Here is a 22,539-nt window from a genome sequence, read left to right on the forward strand (position 1 = left end):
AACACATATAATGTGAATATATTACATGTAGCGCCATCTTGCCAAAAATTCATGTTAAAGGTGCATTTTCAATGTTAATAACATTGTTAGCTTGGCTGCCATGGCTGTGACATCAACTCGGATACCTCGAATTGCTCAATTTCCCCACGAGTTTCACAAAAAAAAAAATAAAAAAATCCGTCCGACAGAGCGTTCAAGGCATTTTTTTCCTGAAATTGGAATCTCCAACCTTCCAAGGATTTTGAACGCAGCATGAGTAGTTCACAATGCAACATGGTTGTTCCAGGCAGCAACTGTAGTGAAAATGGTAGTTTTTAATGCCCCCCCCTACACACACACACACACACGTTTTTTTGTGTCCAACTTAATAAATTGTGCATACAGTGCAGCCTTGCTGCTTCTTGTGATGTTGCTCATTTTTATGCATGAAATACCACGTAATGCATCATTTATTAACTGGTACTGCTAATCCTAGCTAACCCGCTGCATACAACATCTGCACCGTGCTACAAACTGAGCAATAAAAACACTAGTGTCACTTTTGCACCCTTTCATAAGGATTCTTTGGTGGACTGAATATATATATATTTTTTTGAGCACTCTCTACTCCAAAATCTTGGGAGCATCCAGCTTATTTTCTAACTAGCGGTGCTGTGTGGAAAACGGAAGAGTTACCTCCCAGTAATGACTTCTGAGGTAGCTGAAGCACAGCAATCAATGCATTTGGAGATTTTACCCGGTGTCAAAATATGGCCATCGTGTATTCTGGTCCTATTACTGTCAGGGTCTTCAAATTCACAGGGAACATTCTTGGGACACAGACCTTGGTCAAGTTCAAAGATGGCTATCTTGACCTATGTTAAGGGGTCAAAAGGTCACATTGTTTCCTATTTTTAGGGTATTTTAGCATTGCTTTGTGTTTAATGCTACATCTGATGGCAACTGGGCTCAGGATTTCACAATTACAGCTTGGAAAATCAAGGAAAACATCACCAGGAGTCAGATTTTACACCATTTTCTAAACAACAGTTAATCATTGATTAAAAGGGACATTCTCAGAAAGCACTGTATCGGTAATGTTATGTTATGGTTTACTAGACAACATACCTTTTGTACTTTATTTCTGGCTCCCGCTTTAGTTTCTTCTGGTCAGAGAAGTACATCAGTGTCTGTTAATGAGTGTCTGTTGTTCATTGAAAACAAGCAAAACCAACTTTTAGGGAGTCAGCAACCCCCCCCCCCCACACACACACCCGTTATTCTGAAAGTTCTAGTATGAAATTCAATTATATGTACATTTGCACATGTTCACTGTAGTTTGACATTTATAAATACTGTATTGGTGCCTTTTCAATTTGAAATCCATCATTACATCAAGAAATACAAGTAACTTGTATATTTTTATGATCACTGTTGCAATCCTGACCACTTCCTCTAATGCTCATGTTTTTTTTTTGTTGTTTTCCTCTCTTCACTGCTGTTGTTAATGTCATCACTGTTACAGACACTGCTTTTGTCAGCATTTTACACCGTCTGTTACTCATTGTCACTGTTTAATTGTGCAGTTGTGTGCCATCTGTTTATGGAAAAATAAAAAATATGAAAAATTGTATATATTACTTAAAGTATAAGCAATAAATAATCAAGTTCATAAAAATGATTTTTCTACTTCCAGATTACTTTTTTTATTTAGTGACCCCCAACTAAATGTTTCAGCCAACAACGCAAAATTCTTAATTTATACCCAATGGACTAATGCATATAAGACTGACACGAAAAAAAAGCACAAAATTAAAAATCATGACATACTTTTTGCTAATTAGTTACTCAATGGATTATCAATGATCAGGTTGCTGCATTTGTAGTTAAGCCCAAAACAATGCAGTGATGATGTCACATTCATCATCACACCCTCTCCTCTGAGGTCACCTTCTGAACCAGTCACTGTGTGACATCACTCTTGTACACCAGCAGGCTGCTGCTGATTGGTTCTGGCACTTCAGTGGCTGATGGTGAAAAGAAACTTTTTCTTTAACGTAACATTCTGTCAGTAAACAGAAAAACCTGCTTACACCTCCTGTTATTCGCTACTGACTTGGTACTTTTTTTAAGAACCTGGAGTGTCATGTGTTCATTGCTGCGGTCACCCTCTCCCTCAGTCAAGATCCAAATGAATCCCAACTTTGCAGAACGCTCACAGAGGATCTAAACTGTTACGCTGATAATGTGACCAGTAGAGACGGCATACAAGCTAACTTTTGAACCTTACAAACCTCATTTAGTATAAAGTAACAGGTTTAAGATGGAACGGCATTTTATTATCGGAACCATTTGATTGCATCTTACCAGTTTATTTACATTATTTATGTCAGTTTGTGCAACTCACTGCTGCATAAAGCGCAAGCTTTTGTTTACGTATCAATCAGCTGTTGTGCTTCCTCTTAATTTAGTAACTATACGTAACTATTAGTGTCATCATGGGATTGTCAACTCATCTCAGATCTGTCTGCTTTTTCTGGTTATATATAGTGCATACATTTTAGAGATGATTAAGCATACTCAACAACATAAGTCCTATGTCGGCCCCGAGGTCCATTTGTGCTGCTGCTTAACCTCGATTCTGGAGCATGAAGCGGGTGAGAGTTTATGACTCCCCCTGGATAATACACCGATGCATTGTAGTTACCTCCCCTGCCAAGACCAGTACCAGGACAATGGAGAAGTAGTAAGTGTTTTGGCCAGAGACACAGACAGGTAGCATGATTGGGGCATAATCAGGAGACCCTCAAATTTTTCTGAATGATTTCCACCAGTGCAGTTCTTATATAAAGATGATGCATGCTTGTTCCTCAAACGTTGCTGCTGCTATTACTAAATGCTGGCATTGTTTGCATCAATGCTGTAGCCAGAGGATCCTCCAGCTACAACTTAAGTGCATATCTCCAAAAAATGTGAACATACTCCTCACGTTACTTCAAAGGTCAGCTACAAGAACACATTTATGTCACAAGAAAAAGAAATTGCACTTTAATAAAAAAAAATAAAAAAATCCATTTGTTGGACAAGCATGGAATCAAAGCTTAGCCAATTGACTGTAATACTGGGGAACACAATCCTTTGACACCCTTTGGCAAAATCAGCACTTTTATTAAAAAGGTGGAACGAATGGTATAGTACTAGGTTTTAACACTCACGATTTACCGCATTTGTTCCATTTATGGAAAAACTACAGTTTGGCCCCTGAGCCTAGCCTCTCTACCTGGATGGTTAAAGAGGCAGCTGCAGGGTCATCAACAAGCCAGAACAGCTCGCCGTTAGCAGGTATGACACGGGCTGCTGGTAAAGCTGGACCCTCTCTACCCTCCAGCACTTCCTGTAAGAAAAATGCAACAGTAAAGTTCATTCAGGTCAGCTTCCAGGGAAGAATGTGATGTTAGAATGTAGATGCTGACAGACCTGCAATACAGGTGCTTTGCTTCCTCCTGTTGACACGAAAGCCACACAGCGTGCCGCGTTTACAACCGGGATAGTCATGGTCACACGCTCTGGTGGAGGTTTGGGAGAGTCATTGATGGGAGCCACAATCTTCTGCGTTTCCTGGAAAAAAGTAAACACCCCAATTTGTTACAGTAAACAGAATATGTACAGTCATCAAAAGTGCCACTATGAAATTAACTGTTAAGCCAAACACCTGGTGCTACATTTAAAGAAACTGACAAAGGATAACTTGGATCCTCTTCATGCTCACACAGCTTTAAAATGTTCTTGCGAGTACTGGCAAAAGAGAGCATTTTGTGGGATTTATCAATGTGTAGTTATTTCCAAGAAGGTTTGGAGTTTGAAACAAAATGTACGATATAATTGAAATTTACACATGCCTAGTGATAAACCTGTAATTTATTTCTGATTCAATTTGTTTAGCTAAATAAATAAATAGATAATTAAAAATGAAATGAAATAAATAAAAATAATATTTTGAGAATGAGGCCTGTTGCACAATAAAACAGTCTCAGTTTTAAAAGTCAATACCTATACCATAATTCTTATCAGGCCCAAATCTGTGTATCTGTTATAGTATTTTAGCTAGCCTGTCTGGCACCATAAAAAAAAAAAAAAAAAAAAAAAAAATTACATCGTTAGTGTCATGATTTTAAGGCAACATGTGAAACAACCTGAAGAAGGGCAGTAAATTTTTTCTAAGCAAAATCATAACACTAAATATGTTTTTAAAGCACTTTTTAAATCTCTTAGCTCAAAATGGAGACAGCTACATCATGCTAACATTATCCCATTAACATTGTACTATGTCATGCTTGAGTGTTTTCATGCTAAACTGAGCCTGTCAGTAAGTTATCATGCTAATGTTATCCTGTTAACATCATGTTATGTGATGTTACCAAGTTTTCAAGCTAATGTTAGCGCTTAGCGAGTTTTCATGCTAAGGTCAATCTCTATGTATTGATGTTAGCATGTATGTATTTTTAAAGCATATTATAAATCTTGCTGCTCACAATGGAGGCACCCAGTTCATGCTACTGTGGGGTGTGATGTCAGCACTTTGATATCGCACCAAGCCAGTTATACATTATATAAAGACTGTAACTTTAAGATAAAAAAATAAGGAAACAGTACTGCAACACAATGACAACAATTACAAATTATGAACCGCAACTGGATTAAATATGTATGATTTAGAAGGACCTTGGAACATGCTTCTCAATTATGAATAATTGCTCTGAGGAAAAGCTAATAATTCAACAATTTACTGGCTGTTTCGATAAAATACACTTTATTTAATTTAATTTAATTAGCTTATAATGCGTCAAATCACAGCAAAAGATGTCTCAAGGCGCCTTACATAAAACAAGTCAACATAAAATTGAATAAATAATTAAAAATGAATAAAAAATTCAAATACATAAATAAAAACAGAAGTAAAAGAATAAAACAAATAAAAATAAAAACTATCCATAAGAAAGAGAATAAAAATAGGTTTTGAGTCTTGACTTAATGTCCACAGACTCAGACTGCTTCACGGTCGCAGGAAGACTGTTACTAACAGTCATTACTAATATTAATAATACTAGTCATAACTAGTAATTTACATTACTAAACAAGCCTATTAAAATAGATACCTATTGTTATTTGGGAGATTTTTATATACTTCATTCATTTCAGTTAATGAATGTACTAAAACATATATTTAAAGTAGTTTTTGGACATTTTGGCTAGATAAAGGTGTCTCTATCCATAGTTAAGAATAAACCAGATAAATTCTTTTTTTCAGTGATAAATATATTCAAACCAAAAAATTGGACCTTTGCTTATCAAAGATTTGAATCAGCTACATATAACAATGTAACATTAACGGTCATAAAATGCAGAAACACACTGAAACAACTTCTCTAAAATATAGCTATCACCTCCAGAAGAGGGTGGCCTGGGAAAAGGGAACAGGTATGTCCATCAGGCCCCATACCCAGCAGTAAGAGGTCAAACCGAGGTAGTTCATCATCTGAAAAGACCTGTATGTATGAAAGCACAAAAACAACAATGTAAAATACTGCAAAACTATTAAATCTGACAGACAACACTTGCAACTTTGGTCATGACAGTAAAAACATAGCTATCGCATGTCTATACCTCCTTCAATTTGCAGGTATAATCCTCAGCACACTCTTTTACTGGCAGTGAGGCATCGATGGTTAAGATCCCGCTGTCAGGGATATTGGTCTTTGAAAAAAACTGACTCTAAGGGTAAAGCAAAGGGTTGCATCTGACTTAAGTGTCTGACAGAAGAAAATAATGTAGTCATGATGCATATTAATTATCCTGAACAGATACCTTGTACAACCCGTAGGTGCTCTCAGGATTATCAAAGGGAACCAATCGCTCATCACAAAAACCAACAACCCATTTGCTGCAGTCCAAGACTGGCAGGGAAAGCAGCTCTTTACTGAGAATGGACACCAGGCTGCCTCCAGACAGCCCCAGAGTAAACCGACCATGGGACGCGATGGCCTTCTCAGCGCGAGATACCACCAGCTGGGCCAGCACTGGACCAAGGTCTACTGCTGAAGAGAAAACCAAAATTCTCCTGCCAGCCATGATAGCAAGCTGTGAAAAGAAGATCTGAGCAGAAGAACAACAACGTCAGGAAGTCAGTCATCACACCATTTTGCAAGTGACAACGGTGTGACGTGACAATTATCATCATTATGAGAAACCCTTGAAAGATTTTAGAAACTGGGAAACAAAAACATCTAACTTGATTTTACAGCACAATATGACTCATGGTCTTTGATAAGTGTTCAAAATCAATTTGTCATTACGTTACCAAGCTTGAATCCATCTTAAACCAGGTTTAAACTGGTTTAGGGGCCTTTAGTCAAAACAAACAGGAGTCATCAGGAGATGACATACCTCTCCCGGTCCCCACAAATCAGTGATACAAAGTGTTGAGGGATGAAATTGGTCAACTGGTTCTTGAGACATCTCACAAAGTGTGGCATTGACAATATCTTGAATATCTCGTTGTGACCTTGAAATTGACCCCAAGATCACTGTAATCGACTGGTGTTAGGAGATTACCAGAGTACACGCTTACGCTAAATATGAATGACATTGACCAACTGGTTCTTGAGATATCGTGCTAACAAGCGAAAACAGACGGATGGACACGATGATCTAAAAACACGCAGTTAAGGTAAATTGGAAACTTTATAATTGTCCAGATCTCCCCTGTAAAAGAGATTTTGATCTCAAAGGGTTAAATAAAGGTTAAATTAAAAAAATAAAAGTAACGATCACTACATCCCCCTGTATTTCATACTAGGGGATAACAAAACACTTAGTAAATTAAATTTAAGTTATCAAAAGGTCATATAAGCCCAAAACCTTATAATTGTAACTTTGGCTAGCTGTAATTATGTTTCAACATTCTCGGTGAAAATTCATTATCAAAGTAAAGTTTACAACAATCTGACATAACATTTTTAACATCAGAATGGAGCTTTCTGCTGTAACTTTGTTTAACCAGCAGGTGTCGCCATTGAACACTTGAAGTTTACAATAAAAAAAGCACATTTAGCTGTAAAGCGTCGGTGAGTCAATAAGACTTCGTCTCACTAAGCCTGTTTGCGGAAAATAAAATTCTATTGTAATTTATCTAATTTGACGACACAAATCCCTCTCAAGTCAAAAGCTAAAGCTAGAATTACCGCGCCGTTTCTACAATCTGCTCCAGGAATTATGAGGGAAAACACATGCTTATTTTCGTTCACATAATTCTAACATCCACATAATCACACTTTCAAAAATAAAACGCCGTTACCCGCTGAGATATTTAAGCGCAGGTTATGAGGAAAAGAATTTTCAGTCGGCTAATGAGTGTACTTCCTGAACTAAAATGCTCAACAGCCAATCACATTCTTTGTTTGGGTTGCGTTGCATTGTGGACAATGTAGTTACCCGGAGTAAATCCCAAACTGGGGCCATTTTTCTATTGACTCACCTCTTGTACAGTCAAGAGTTACCTTTGAAGGTAATGAAACCGGCAGAATTATTATTGGTCTTGAATTTTGTGTCTGGAGTTACACTTAGTAGTACTTAAAGTGGTATGGTCAATGAGACCCAATCAGTCTTTGCGGTGTTTCGTTTTAAAACTGTTAATGCTGCTCGCATGCAGTGTCGGAGTTCCAGTCCCTGACCACTCTGGAGAAGTAGTGGGACTGAGGGTGCTTGGCTTCGGTTACTTGGAGTTTGCAGCTGTGGCCTCTGTTGCCCGTTATAAGTTTTGAGGTACTGACTGGGCAGGTGGTGTCCTGGTTGATTTGGTCTATGTGGTGCAGGATTTTGTATGTTTGAAGGTGGTTAGCCCGTCTTCCTCTGTATTCCAGGGTTGGTAAGTCTAGGACTCTGACTCTCTGGTGGTATGGGACATCTTTGACATTTGGGATTAGCTCGGTTGCTCTCAGCTATACACACTCCAGCTTGCCCTGGTCCTTTATCAGGTGTGGGGACCATACACACATACACACACAATTTGTACTCAAGATGTGGCCTCACAAGTGGCTTGTAGAGAGGCAAGAAGGTATCCTTGCCTATATGCTTAAAGGTCCTTCTCAGGGAGCCCAGCACATGCATCGCATTGTTTACCATGCTGTCAAAATCCAACCCCTAGTCCGAGTCGTGACACCTGGATCAAGTAGGGGATTGCCTGTTGGGGTCAAATACAGTGGAGACCTTGTGTGTCCCTTGGTCACAGTAAGCATGAAGGCCCAATTTGAACCCTGAACATGAGAAGGCTAAAGAGACTCTGGTGAAACAAGAAGTCCTCAGCGGCACATCAGGCGAAGGAGGTGATGGCTCGTCATCCAACAGCTGCAGTAGCTCCTCAGGCCCCGAATGTCTGGGATTTCCCAACCATCGGACCAGGCAAAGGATCTGTCAAGGGCCGTGTGGCCATGATGAGGGTATGAGAGGAGAACTTCGCGTCCTTGTAAAGTATGATTCCCAGGCATTTTTCCTTGCTGAAAAATACCTGGGAAAAATACCTCTATGTCATGGAGGCTGCTGTCTCATTTAGTCATGTATGTGTGATGTTTGTTTTTTATTGTGCAGGTGCATACGTTATGTTTGCATTTAGTCTCATTTGCATGATCATCCAAGCTTGGATGTTCTGGATTTCCTTCAGTAGTGAGGTGCTGTTCAGAGTGTTAACTCATTTAAAAATAAGTAGCAAACGAAAATCTATCTGATTTCATACGTAATAAAAAAAAGTGGATGTAATGCGTCCTCCCAGACTGTAGGTGGAAACAAATCACCATTTAACTATTTGAGTTTGGGAAGAGACTCATGCTGTATCCTCTCTGTGCGTTACAAACCTCGCTTTTAGTCATTTTTACAGTCTAAGTACAGTTTTCTAGTAACTGATTAAAGTAATTCGTCGGTCCTCGTCGCGTACGCAGCACGAAATGACGCCGACGGTGTTTTCCTTCCAGTCGCAGCTCGTGTCCATCATGGACGCGTTGTCGAAAACGGCGGTGCTGGAGATAAGCAAACTGGTCGAGATCGAGTCGAAGATGTTGAAAATAGAGATAACTCGGGGGCGAAACGAAATCGCGTCGCTGAAAGAGAAATTAGAGCTGATGGAGAAATTACTTTATATGGCGCAAAGGCGCGGGCAGGAGGCGGCAGGACGCAGGGACGGTCCACCGAGCAGCTGTGGTGGACTTCTGCAGCACGACGCGACCAGACTCACCTTTAAAATGTAGGACTGCTGATTTATATCTGCAACGTGATGGCTGATTGTTGGCTCTAATGCTGTTTTTACTGCTCTGTAGAGAAAGTGGATGGGAAAATTCAGCCACAGACACCAGCAGTTCGCAACAGAATGAAGTTCATGCGCTGGATGAAGTAAGTCCTGTGCTGGTGTCACTGAGTCTTTTACTGTAAGTTGTGTTTTTAATTGCTAACCATTATGATACTCTGTTTTGATCAGCTCCAAAATCAACCTAAAGAGCAGCCTGAAATTACAGTAATAAAGGAAGAACCATCAGAGGAGGACATTGGCGTGAACGGCACCAGAGGAGACAGAACAAGTGAAAACAGTGAGTTAAATTATGCACCTTGTCAACAAGCTAGTGCACAATCGGGCATTCAAGTATCTGGATTGTGACAGTTTTTGAAATTTTTTCCTCTTTCTGTCACTACAATGGAGGGAATGGGTGGCTTCCCCTCACTACTCTCCTTCTTGCCTGACCGCTCAGTTTTTAAAGTAGACCTGCATTGAAATAAATGTGGTCAGATTTCAGAAAGAAATAGCTGATATGTATTTATAAGACCCTTGTGAATGCAGTAAAGTAAATCTGTAAGCCCAAATTTGTAATTCAGCGGAGAAATCTTCGTTTAAAAATGACAAATCTGTGAAAACAGTTTGTACAGCCGTATCATTTCCATGACGTCAGGGACAAGACGACGCGCTCCCGCCTTCAGTCCAATCCCGCATTGAAATTGATTTTATCTGTTAGTAATGTTACTTATACACGTCCTGGTTTCAACATCCAAAAGTAAGCTGCAATGAATGTGAGATACAGATCTGTGTGCTCAGATCAGCAACGACATTGACAGCGGGCGCCGTTCTTCCTCTCCCGCTCTCTGCCTCCGCTGCGCTTATTAAGTCTGCGGGCTCGTTAACCGCCGATGCGGGCCACTCACACCGCCCGTGTCTGCTTTGCAGCCGGTGTTGTGCTAGATTCAGCGCACAATACCGGCATCACCTCTCTGTCTACTGAATGGAGGTGCAGCCAACTTGGAACAAGTCCAGAGATTACGCTCGCCGTTTTGTTGTGGAGCGGTCGGTGACACCTGTTGCTGCAAGGACAGACTTCTTGCTGCAAAATCCACAGCACCGCACGTCTCGGCAATCGGAGCCCCAGAGCTCCATGGACGCTGAGAGAGGTTTATATATTTTTAATGACTGGGATTCTTTGCGGGTCTCGCCTCCATATCCCGCGATGGTACCGGAGGCGAAAGACAGTAGATTTTCATTGCGAGACCACTCAATCAAACGGGCGTATGAAAAAGTCCCCCAAGATAATTTTCAAGCACAAATAAAAGATAAATAGATAAATGCGTGCTCACCAAATGTGCCGCAAGACAATATGAAGTTTTAAAAAAAGTAGATCCTTCTGTATAAGGCAAGAAAAAGGTGCAGATGCAAACTGACGTAAATCCACAAATTACAATTGACGCAATGCATGCTGGGAGAGGGTCTCGTCCGTGACGTCTCGGCAGCGTCCATGATGAGAGGGACAATTTGCGGAGGGCTAAATGTTAGCTGTAAATTTGTCATTTTCAAATGAAGATTTCTCCGTTGAATGACAGATCTGGGCTTGCAGATTTACTTTACTACATTCAGAAGGATCTCATGTGTAAATGTAAGTCATTTTTTGTTCAAAAAATCTGACTGCATTTTTTTCAATGCAGGTCTAGTCTAGGCAGATTTACCACACATTATATTACTGTTTGTGTTTCTGAATAATATAAAATGAAGTTCAGGGTGTATTCAGTAACTTAGATATGTTTATAGACGTGGTGGGTGAGAGGAGGATGTTAGCTAAGCTGACATCAATTATGGACAACCCCCTCACCCCTTAAGCCCCTTTCACACCGGGGGTGCTCCCGGTTGCTCCGAGTTGCGCCGTGCGTCATTATGACGACGCCGCGTGGAAGCAACTCTGTGCCGAGACGATGCAGCTCGGTGCCACAACAGCACGAGGGGCGCAAAGGAGGAAGCAAGTCGGGCGCTGAAAAATTAAACCTGTTTAATTTTTTTGGCATCCTGTGCTCGACGCAGAAAGGAAGTGGTTCCAGCGCAAGTCGGGGCAAAGAGGTGTTACCCGGCATGACTCGAAGCCAATTTATGAGTCCTGCTGTGTTCCATTGTTCCCGCAGTATAAATCACGCAGGATTGTTGTTATACCGTGTACTTAATGCAGTAAAAACTACATGCTGGAAAAAAAAAATGCAGAATGATTGCCAGAAATATCCAGTCCGGACATCTCTAGTCCACTCATGGACGTTCGTTCATGCGCGCACATGTGAACAATTAAAAGAAAAAAAAAGTCTGGCTGCAGGCCAAGGAACTAATGTTCCTTGTTCTCTGCTCAAACTCTCACATCACAGATAAAAAAAAAGGACAAAAAAGGACATACGTCCTGAGACAGGATATGTCAACATCAAGTAGAACTCCAGGCATCTCCACATTTGCTTGACGGTTCGCTGGCGCGTGCGTGCGCATCTCGCGGTCAAAGGAGGAAAGAAGAGGAAAAAAAATTGTCTGCAGGCACTTAGTTCCTTCTCTCCTCAGACTCTCTTATTACAGTTAAAAAAGGACATAAGTCCAGGACATGTCAACATCAAGTAGAACTCCAGACATCTCCACATTTGCTTAAGGACAGTTCGTGCGCACGCGCATCCCGCGGTCAAGGGAGGAAAGATAAACTATAACAGAACTCAGAGCGCAGCCCTGCAGCTCAGCACAGGAACAAGTAGAAGAGAAGTCAGAGTGCACAGTCTGTCTGCAGCCAAACTGTGCACTCTAACTTCTCTGTACAGAGAACCTGCAGGCTGTGTTCTCACTTCCTCTCTGCCCCCTGCTGCGCGCACCTGACGCAGAAATTCCTGCATCGTCATGATGCCACAGGGAGCAACTGGGAGCAGCCCCGGTGTGAAAGGGGCTTTAGGGCCCTGTCCTAATGGCGTATAGGAGGATTTGCATATGGATTGCGCTCAAAATTGGCTTAACATCCACAATATGCGTGAAAAATGCTTGTATGAGTCGGCCGACAGCCGCACACATCAATCAATCAATCAATTTTATTTATATAGCGCCAAATCACAACAAACAGTTGCCCCAAGGCGCTTTATATTGTAAGGCAAGGCCATACAATAATTACGTAAAAACCCCAACAGTCAAAACGACCCCCTGTGAGCAAGCACTTGGCGACAGTGGGAAGGAAGAACTCCCTTTTATCAGGAAGAAACCTCCAGCAGAACCAGGCTCAGGGAGGGGCAGTCTTCTGCTGGGACTGGTTGGGGCTGAGGGAGAGAACCAGGAAAAAGACATGCTGTGGAGGGGAGCAGAGATCAATCACTAATGATTAAATGCAGAGTGGTGCATACAGAGCAAAAGGAGAAAGACTCAGTGCATCATGGGAACCCCCCAGCAGTCTAAGTCTATAGCAGCATAACTAAGGGATGGTTCAGGGTCACCTGATCCAGCCCTAACTATAAGCTTTAGCAAAAAGGAAAGTTTTAAGCCTAATCTTAAAAGTAGAGAGGGTGTCTGTCTCCCTAATCTGAATTGGGAGCTGGTTCCACAGGAGAGGAGCCTGAAAGCTGAAGGCTCTGCCTCCCATTCTACTCTTACAAACCCTAGGAACTACAAGTAAGCCTGCAGTCTGAGAGCGAAGCGCTCTATTGGGGTGATATGGTACTATGTGGTCCCTAAGATAAGATGGGACCTGATTATTCAAAACCTTATAAGTAAGAAGAAGAATTTTAAATTCTATTCTAGAATTAACAGGAAGCCAATGAAGAGAGGCCAATATGGGTGAGATATGCTCTCTCCTTCTAGTCCCCGTTAGTACTCTAGCTGCAGCATTTTGAATTAACTGAAGGCTTTTCAGGGAACTTTTAGGACAACCTGATAATAATGAATTACAATAGTCCAGCCTAGAGGAAATAAATGCATGAATTAGTTATTCAGCATCACTCTGAGACAAGACCTTTCTAATTTTAGAGATATTGCGTAAATGCAAAAAAGCAGTCCTACATATTTGTTTAATATGCGCATTGAATGACATATCCTGATCAAAAATGACTCCAAGATTTCTCACAGTATTACTAGAGGTCAGGGTAATGCCATCCAGAGTAAGGATCTGGTTAGACACCATGTTTCTAAGATTTGTGGGGCCAAGTACAATAACTTCAGTTTTATCTGAGTTTAAAAGCAGGAAATTAGAGGTCATCCATGTCTTTATGTCTGTAAGACAATCCTGCAGTTTAGCTAAATGGTGTGTGTCCTCTGGCTTCATGGATAGATAAAGCTGGGCATCATCTGCGTAACAATGAAAATTTAAGCAATGCCGTCTAATAATACTGCCTAAGGGAAGCATGTATAAAGTGAATAAAATTGGTCCTAGCACAGAACCTTGTGGAACTCCATAATTAACCTTAGTCTGTGAAGAAGATTCCCCATTTACATGAACAAATTGTAATCTATTAGATAAATATGAATCAAACTACCGCAGCGCATTGCCTTTAATACCTATGGCATGCTCTAATCTCTGTAATAAAATTTTATGGTCAACAGTATCAAAAGCAGCACTGAGGTCTAACAGAACAAGCATCGAGATGAGTCCACTGTCTGAGGCCATAAGAAGATCATTTGTAACCTTGACTAATGCTGTTTCTGTACTATGATGAATTCTAAAACCTGACTGAAACTCTTCAAATAGACCATTCCTCTGCAGATGATCAGTTAGCTGTTTTACAACTACCCTTTCAAGAATTTTTGAGAGAAAAGGAAGGTTGGAGATTGGCCTATAATTAGCTAAGATAGCTGGGTCAAGTGATGGCTTTTTAAGTAATGGTTTAATTACTGTCACCTTAAAAGCCTGTGGTACATAGCCAACTAATAAAGATAGATTGATCATATTTAAGATTGAAGCATTAAATAATGGTAGGGCTTCCTTGAGCAGCCTGGTAGGAATGGGGTCTAATAGACATGTTGATGGTTTGGATGAAGTAACTAATGAAAATAACTCAGAACAATCGGAGAGAAAGAGTCTAACCAAATACCGGCATCACTGAAAGCAGCCAAAGATAACGATACGTCTTTGGGATGGTTATGAGTAATTTTTTCTCTAATAGTTAAAATTTTATTAGCAAAGAAAGTCATGAAGTCATTACTAGTTAAAGGAATACTCGGCTCAATAGAGCTCTGACTCTTTGTCAGCCTGGCTACAGTGCTGAAAAGAAACCTGGGGTTGTTCTTATTTTCTTCAATTAGTGATGAGTAGTAAGATGTCCTAGCTTTACGGAGGGCTTTTTTATAGAGCAACAGACTCTTTTTCCAGGCTAAGTGAAGATCTTCTAAATTAGTGAGACGCCATTTCCTCTCCAACTTACGGGTTATCTGCTTTAAGCTACGAGTTTGTGAGTTATACCACAGAGTCAGGCACTTCTGATTTAAAGCTCTCTTTTTCAGAGGCGCTACAGCATCCAAAGTTGTCTTCAATGAGGATGTAAAACTATTGATGAGATACTCTATCTCACTTACAGTTTAGGTAGCTACTCTGCACTGTGTTGGTATATGGCATTAGAGAACATAAAGAAGGAATCATATCCTTAAACCTAGTTACAGTGCTTTCTGAAAGACTTCTAGTGAAATGAATGAAATGAAACTTATTCCCCACTGCTGGGTAGTCCATCAGAGTAAATGTAAATGTTAAGAAATGATCAGACAGAAGGGAGTTTTCAGGGAATACTGTTAAGTCTTCAATTTCCATACCATAAGTCAGAACAATATCTAAGATATGATTAAAGTGGTGGGTGGACTCATTTACATTTTGAGCAAAGCCAATAGAGTCTAATAATAGATTAAATGCAGTGTTGAGGCTGTCATTCTCAGCATCTGTGTGGATGTTAAAATCGCCCACTATAATTATCTTATCTGAGCTAAGCACTAAGTCAGACAAAAGGTCTGAAAATTCACAGAGAAACTCACAGTAACGACCAGGTGGACGATAGATAATAACAAATAAAACTGGTTTTTGGGACTTCCAATTTGGATGGACAAGACTAAGAGTCAAGCTTTCAAATGAATTAAAGCTCTGTCTGGGTTTTTGATTAATTAATAAGCTGGAATGGAAGATTGCTGCTAATCCTCCGCCTCGGCCCGTGCTACGAGCATTCTGGCATTTAGTGTGACTCGGGGGTGTTGACTCATTTAAACTAACATATTCGTCCTGCTGTAACCAGGTTTCTGTAAGGCAGAATAAATCAATATGTTGATCAGTTATTACATCATTTACTAACAGGGACTTAGAAGAGAGAGACCTAATGTTTAATAGACCACATTTAACTGTTTTAGTCTGTGGTGCAGTTGTAGGTGCTATATTATTTTTTCTTTTTGAATTTTTATGCTTAAATAGATTTTTGCTGGTTATTGGTGGTCTGGGAGCAGGCACCGTCTCTACGGGGATGGGGTAATGAGGGGATGGCAGGGGGAGAGAAGCTGCAGAGAGGTGTGTAAGACTACAACTCTGCTTCCTGGTCCCAACCCTGGATAGTCACGGTTTGGAGGATTTAAGAAAATTGGCCAGATTTCTAGAAATGAGAGCTGCTCCATCCAAAGTGGGATGGATGCCGTCTCTCCTAACAAGACCAGGTTTTCCCCAGAAGCTTTGCCAATTATCTATGAAGCCCACCTCATTTTTTGGACACCACTCAGACAGCCAGCAATTCAAGGAGAACATGCAGCTAAACATGTCACTCCCGGTCCGATTGGGGAGGGGCCCAGAGAAAACTACAGAGTCCGACATTGTTTTTGCAAAGTTACACACCGATTCAATGTTAATTTTAGTGACCTCCGATTGGCGTAACCGGGTGTCATTACTGCCGACGTGAATTACAGTCTTACCAAATTTACGCTTAGCCTTAGCCAGCAGTTTCAAATTTCCTTCAGTGTCGCCTGCTCTGGCCCCCGGAAGACAATTGACTATAGTTGCTGGTGTCGCTAACTTCACATTTCTCAAAACAGAGTCGCCAATAACCAGAGTTTGATCCTCGGCGGGTGTGTCGTCGAGTGGGGAAAAACGGTTAGAAATGTGAACGGGTTGGCGGTGTACACGGGGTTTCTGTTTAGGACTACGCTTCCTCCTCACAGTCACCCAGTCGGCCTGCTTTCCCGGCTGCTCGGGATCTGCCAGAGGGAAACTAACGGCGGCTAAGCTACCTTGGTCCGCACTGACTACAGGGGCCTGGCTAGCTGTAGAATTTTCCACGGTGCGGAGCCGAGTCTCCAATTCGCCCAGCCTGGCCTCCAAAGCTACGAATAAGCTACACTTATTACAAGTACCATTACTGCTAAAGGAGGCCGAGGAATAACTAAACATTTCACACCCAGAGCAGAAAAGTGCGGGAGAGACAGGAGAAGCCGCCATGCTAAACCGGCTAAGAGCTAGTAGCTGCGCTAAGCTAGCGTATTCCTAAAAACACACAAAGTGAATAATGTGTAAATAATTTAGAGGTGATTCAGCAGAGGGAGTGCTTTAGTTAAGGCACGTGAAGATTACACTGTGAAACAAATCGTTATCTAGTTAACTAGATCAATCTAACTGCGCAGATTAAACAGCTAACAGATACAGCAAAACACTGCTATGCTCCGAAACAGGAAGTGATACAATACCGCCGTGAGAGCCAACCACCAGTAGAGGCAAGCAAGCATCCGCAATTATCCGCAGAGGCACGTTTTTCTGTTGCCAGGATTTTTGAGCTGCACAAAATTTTGGCTGCGGATGACATCCACCTTACATACTCCATACATAATCAATACATACACAATACATACTCAATGTATGCGCTGTTAGTCACGTCATCTGCTGATATCCGCAACTGACAGGGATTTGCGGCTTGGCAGCGGACTGGGACAGTGTGTAAAACGGATATTTTGCGTGCACATCATGTCCACGTCACGAACTAAAATAAGTTGTAGCGACTGCATACAGATTGGCCATGAATAAAACGTTTTTATTACGTCTGCTTTGCATCTGATTTGCGGCGGATGCAAATCAGATGCGCTATGTTCACAGCTGGACACCATTCTTTGTTCTTCCAGCTTCCATGCGCTCTGCACTGGATGCTGCGTATATAAAATAATTATTTTGTGGCGGATTAATCATTTTATTCTGCAAATTGGCTGTTGAATCCTGAATCACAGAGGCCCACGTGCGCGCGAACACCTAACAAGCTACATAAAGCGTTTTGAGTTTTCTAAAAGGGTAATTATTTGACTTGTTTGCATTGTCAAGGCTTGATAAAACAGTTGCGTGTTTTTTCCTTCTTGTCTGCAGCTGTTACAGTATTTATTCCTATGTTTATAACAGATTTAACTTCTTGTTATAATCATTCAGACGAGCTGCGCTCTGATGCGTTCCGCTGACGTCACCACTCGCTCTGTTCACTGCTTGTTTACTCCAGTCAACTTGTCTGAGTCCAGCAAATGCTCCAGAGCCTGTATTGTTGGTGTGAATAGTGATGCCAGTGGCCCTAGTGCGCTTCTTTTATGACCGCAGTGGAGATGCCTTGCACGTGCAACACGTGCGCGATGCATTCATAATACACCTGTAATACTGCCAATATAATCGCAATGCGTCGGATCCGTTTCCTCACTAATTGCGTTATACAACCGTGATTGTTCATCATATATTCGCTATACATTATTAATATATCCGTAACTCATACTGGGACATTTGTCATTTTTGGCCATTTTTGTTGCGGACAACAACGAATGCCTGTAGTTTGTATACTCAATTCATGCACAATTAATCCTCTCCCCAGTGGGACCGGGCCCTTACATGAGACTATGGGAGCCTTAAGTAGCTCCTTCAGTAATGGCTTGCTGCACCCTCAGTGCAAAACAGAATGCCTCCGCAGGTCTTTTATTCTAACTGCAGTCACACTGCTGTATAATACCTCAAAATGTTTCTAGCACCATAATCACCTGCTGATTTTGCACTATCAACTACATCTACTATCACCTTTTGTGCTTTATTACATGCAGTACTGTGCAATTTATCCTGTGCAATAATATTACCATATCTATACATAATTACTATATTTTTCACAATCTGTTCACATCAGTATTTATACACCCACCAGCAAACATCGCAATATGCTTTAGTCACCTTCTTTTAATGTAAATATTTTTTCTTTTTCTTTACTACTGTATGACTCTTGCTGCTGCAACAAGTGATTTTCCTCACTGTGGGATGAATAAAGTTTATCTTATCTTATATACCCATCCCCTGATTTGTTTGAAGAAAACTGGCCACAAAAAAAGTTACAGTATGTATTAAAAACAGGGCAACTTGTGGCTGAGCATCCCCCACCAGGAGTAACGGAAGCATTCATATACAGTGTGAACACAAACACTCCTTGAATTCAAGTAGCTATAGCATCAAAACTTACTGGAATATGCTTATAAATATGGTGAGTGCAGATACATTAACTCAAAATCTTTCTTTTCTCACCCTCAGAATTTCTGTGTACCCCTCGATCACGCCGGATGTGCTGCAGAGAGTCTGGATTGAGCTAGATTATCACATCGATGTTTGCTGAGTAATGGGTGGGGTGCAGATTCTTAATACATTGGTGGCTGCAGTTGCATGAGCTCATAAAGTTTCATGTGGTATCGGTTGGTATCACAGACACTCATTGTGCGCCCCACCCGTTACTCGGCAAACATTGATGTGATAATCTACCTCGGTCCAGACTCTGAAGCATATCCGGTGCGATCGAGGGGTGCACAGAAACTCTGTGGGTGAGAAAAGAAAGATTTTGAGTTGTATCTGCGGTCACCATATTTATGAACGTATTCCCAATAAGTTTTGATGTTATAGCTACTTGAATTCAAGAAGTGTTTTTGATCTCACTCACCCTGTATTATTTATAACTCACTCATAATCCAGAAAATGACATGGGCCACATGCGCAGACAGAGTACAATGCTAAATGATCCAAAACGTCATCTGGTGGGGAAACCTAGTCTAAGATTATGCACATAAATTGTGGAAAACTTCAAACAAATGTTATAGACATTGTTCAAAAATGGCATAATGTACAGAGTCCACAGTGTTTGAAGTAGCTCTGTTGTAAACGCCCTGTCTGATAGATGGGCCGAAAGTTCATAGGGTAAGGAAACAGTGTATGATTATGCAAATCAATTTTTGAATGAACTGAATTAGGCCTTGATAAGTTAATAGCCTTAAAAGAAAAATGTGACAGACACAACACACAGATGGCACACGCACAGTTTTATATCCACAGTCCCAGTGTGGGATAAAAAAAAAAAATCCTTTGACTGTTTGTCCAATGACTTATGGTCTCTAAACGTAAGACTAAATTCCTAAATGGTTAATGCAATATTTTTTATTAAACTCCTCCAATTTATCCTAAAAGTCTACACAACAACCACATGCTGATTTCACTTCCATTTTGGTGGAATACAGCATCAAAATGACAAATATTGTGTCACTGTCCAACTACTTACGGACCTATCTGACTTTGTGTTTCATCATTCACTGTAATAAAAAATTAGAAAAATACTATTTCTTTTCTACAACCCCAAAACAGAAATAGTTGGGATGGATTAGAAATAAATAAATACATAATACAGATATTGTTATTTGACTTTAATTTCATTGCAGACAGTATGAGCCCAACATATATTTTATGTGGTCAGCATCATTTTTGTTAATATACATCCATTCCTGCATTTGACTTGCTTTTAAGATGCCTTCAAATGCCATTTATTGTCTTTTTCACTTTTTTTTAAAATAATGTTTTGTGCACTCAACCAGGGAGCGAAATGCGCGTTACAGATAGCCAGAAGACTTCCCCGATTGTGATCCACAGCCCAAACCCTGCCCCAGAACAGCAACAGACTGTGTTCACCGGTGGTTTTGTGACCCTCAGCAAACCCTCGTCCATCGCCGGATCAGGGAGGAGGGAACCACACTGGAGTCCACAGCTTTCACATGCACACACAAATCCGGAGGCAGGGAAAATCACGAGTCAGAATGCTGCCTCCCAAAGCGTGCCTCGGAATGTAAAGATTCACAACTTGAGGAGCTCAGCTGCTAAGAGGTTTGGTTGCTTGCAGTGCGGCAAGAGCTTCAGATGCTTCAGCCAGCTTGAGATCCACCAGAGGAGTCACACAGGGGAAAAGCCATTCAGATGCACGCTGTGTGGGAAACGATACGCACAAAAAGGCCACCTGTACACGCACCAGCGCACACACACTGGGGAGAAACCGTACCGCTGCCCTGTTTGTGGGAAGGGCTTTATTCAGAAATGCACACTTGATATGCATCAGCGTACACACACTGGAGAGAAACCATTTGTTTGCACCAAATGTGGCAAAGGGTTTACAAAGAACTGTAATCTGAAAAAACACCTTGCAGTACACATGGAGTCTAGTTTGCACATGTTTGGCAATGAACCAACTGTACCTACATTTATTGGGACATTCATCAATGGGGCCACATCAAACATGGTATCCAGTCAACTATAATGTGTTCAGCTGAAATATTTTGTGATTAATAAAGTTATCTTTATTCCAGATGTGATATCTACTGTGTTTAACTTGCATTTACTTTCTAATTTTTTTGTTGACAAAAACAAATCAAGAGTTACAGGTTGTGTTGTGAGCGAGTCCCTTCGGCTGCTCCCTTGTTTGCACTCGGGGTTGTGTTACCATATAAAATACAGGCTGCACTAATCTAGACATAGTAGAAGCATCACAGTTTATGCTAGAAAAGTGGATGAGTCTGTCTTTGGGAATTAGTATGAAATGCCATTGAGCAAGACATCATTTGAATTGAGATTGTGCAGGAAGTAAGTGGTACAAGGAAATAAAATCTACATCTTTATGTAATCAGGTAAAAGTTACTGTGAGAGGGGGCATGAACTTATACTTGTCAGTGTTGAGAGGACCTGGTATTTCAGTGCCAAGTTGGGCTTCAGCTAATGGTGACTATTACTATTTATTTGCAATGTAGTCAATAAAATCAAAGCTAAGAGTGAAAGGTGTTGACCATAACATCCTCAAGCAAAGATGATGCCTTTAAATTGGAGCTGCAACAACAAGCTAATGAAGCCAATTACCAGAAAAGTAATTATTAGCTATTTTGACAATTGCTTAAATCAAGAGAATATATCAAATATGTCTAGTCTCCACTTGTCAAAGGTAGTGCTTTGCTGGTTTTCTTAAAATAACTATGTTGTTGGGACAACACATGTCACCTCATGATGGTATTTGGGTAAAAACTATTTTCTTGCATTCTTGAAAAACCAACCAATTTGAATCAGATGGAATTCATAACCCTGACTGGGCAGTTGGAACAGCCAGTAAGGGTGGCGGTATGTGTCATGGTCTTCATTCATCCAGTAGGGAGTATTAAATGTCCTTAAAATGTAACAGTTTTATTTATTTTATCATAATTCAGCTTGGATGGGGGGAACTCTTTGGTAGACCAGGGGCTGTGCGTTTCTCCAAGTCAAGCTTGAGTTCTGTCAGGAAGGGCATTGGATACAAACTTATGCCAAATCCAATGAGGCAATGTACTGGATCTGCTGTGCAACCGGGGAAGTCCCTGTGCAAACGCGTGCAAACAGCTGAAAGGCAAACAGCAGCATCATAAATTAGCCATTTTCAAAGTAGTTATGATGCACATAATAAAAGAATAGGTACTAACTGCATGTAAAAGAGGAAATCCCCCGAATGGTTTCTGAAATTTAGGCCAGTGTTGTCTTCATCACCAGTGTTCCATCAATTAAATTTTTGATATGAACCATTTTGTAGAACACAGCCTCAATAATGATCAATCATAAATAAATGTTACTGATAATAATAATAATAATAAAAAAACACATTTGTTACATGCCTACATAAAAATTTTTGGTCCCACTAATCCAAAATAATTTATTCTTAATAAATTATATATCAGTAGACATTTGCCTGCCTCGCTATTTCCAGTTTTAAACTGCGTATTGTAAAACGTATTTTAGACGAATAATATATAATCTAAAAGTAAAATGAATGGATGCCATTGTTCATTTCCGTTGCCTGGACTGAGTTTGCGCCCGTACCAGATTTGTATATTCGTTCTCTGCGCATGCGCGAAAAATGGGGAGTTTGATCCGTACTGAGTTTACCCGTTTTGTGTGCGGACCTAAATCAGGTTTAATG

General features: G+C 40.7%; 2 protein-coding genes across 3 annotated transcripts; one reads left to right on the forward strand and one right to left on the reverse strand.

The window, feature by feature from the left end:
* Positions 1 to 3,137: 3,137 nt before the first annotated feature.
* Positions 3,138 to 7,458, reverse strand: pgls (6-phosphogluconolactonase). 2 transcript variants are annotated; one of them, XM_034191137.1, is made up of 6 exons: positions 7,334 to 7,458; positions 5,845 to 6,117; positions 5,644 to 5,751; positions 5,424 to 5,525; positions 3,457 to 3,597; positions 3,138 to 3,373 (listed from the first exon to the last, which is right to left on the reverse strand). In XM_034191137.1, exons 2-6 carry the CDS (start codon positions 6,106 to 6,108, stop codon positions 3,227 to 3,229), a joined length of 762 nt encoding a protein of 253 aa, XP_034047028.1. In that variant the 5' UTR covers positions 6,109 to 6,117; positions 7,334 to 7,458; the 3' UTR covers positions 3,138 to 3,226. The 2 variants fall into 2 exon arrangements, with proteins under 2 accessions (XP_034047028.1, XP_034047027.1); XM_034191136.1 differs by having other exon boundaries at positions 5,845 to 6,132; positions 7,334 to 7,444.
* A 1,348-nt stretch (positions 7,459 to 8,806) lies between these two features.
* Positions 8,807 to 20,913, forward strand: LOC117528483 (zinc finger and SCAN domain-containing protein 2-like). The gene is made up of 4 exons (XM_034191118.1): positions 8,807 to 9,271; positions 9,345 to 9,417; positions 9,503 to 9,611; positions 20,150 to 20,913. Exons 1-4 carry the CDS (start codon positions 8,976 to 8,978, stop codon positions 20,860 to 20,862), a joined length of 1,191 nt encoding a protein of 396 aa, XP_034047009.1. The 5' UTR covers positions 8,807 to 8,975; the 3' UTR covers positions 20,863 to 20,913.
* The last annotated feature ends 1,626 nt before the right edge of the window (positions 20,914 to 22,539 follow it).

The sequence above is a fragment of the Thalassophryne amazonica genome, chromosome 16 (assembly GCF_902500255.1).
Source record: "Thalassophryne amazonica chromosome 16, fThaAma1.1, whole genome shotgun sequence".
NCBI classification, from domain to species: domain Eukaryota; kingdom Metazoa; phylum Chordata; class Actinopteri; order Batrachoidiformes; family Batrachoididae; genus Thalassophryne; species Thalassophryne amazonica.

Bases quoted from the DNA above. Each gene is read 5' to 3' on its own strand.
- pgls (XM_034191137.1), bottom strand. From the start codon at position 6,108: ATGGCTGGCAGGAGAATTTTGGTTTTCTCTTCAGCAGTAGACCTTGGT. The intron at 5,752-5,844 runs GTATCTGTTCAG...CTTTACCCTTAG, and splicing joins GCACCTACGGGTTGTACAAG to AGTCAGTTTTTTTCAAAGAC. The intron at 3,374-3,456 runs GTCTGTCAGCAT...TTTTTCTTACAG, and splicing joins GCAAAGCACCTGTATTGCAG to GAAGTGCTGGAGGGTAGAGA.
- LOC117528483 (XM_034191118.1), top strand. From the start codon at position 8,976: ATGACGCCGACGGTGTTTTCCTTCCAGTCGCAGCTCGTGTCCATCATG. The intron at 9,272-9,344 runs GTAGGACTGCTG...ACTGCTCTGTAG, and splicing joins ACCAGACTCACCTTTAAAAT to AGAAAGTGGATGGGAAAATT. The intron at 9,612-20,149 runs GTGAGTTAAATT...GCACTCAACCAG, and splicing joins AGACAGAACAAGTGAAAACA to GGAGCGAAATGCGCGTTACA.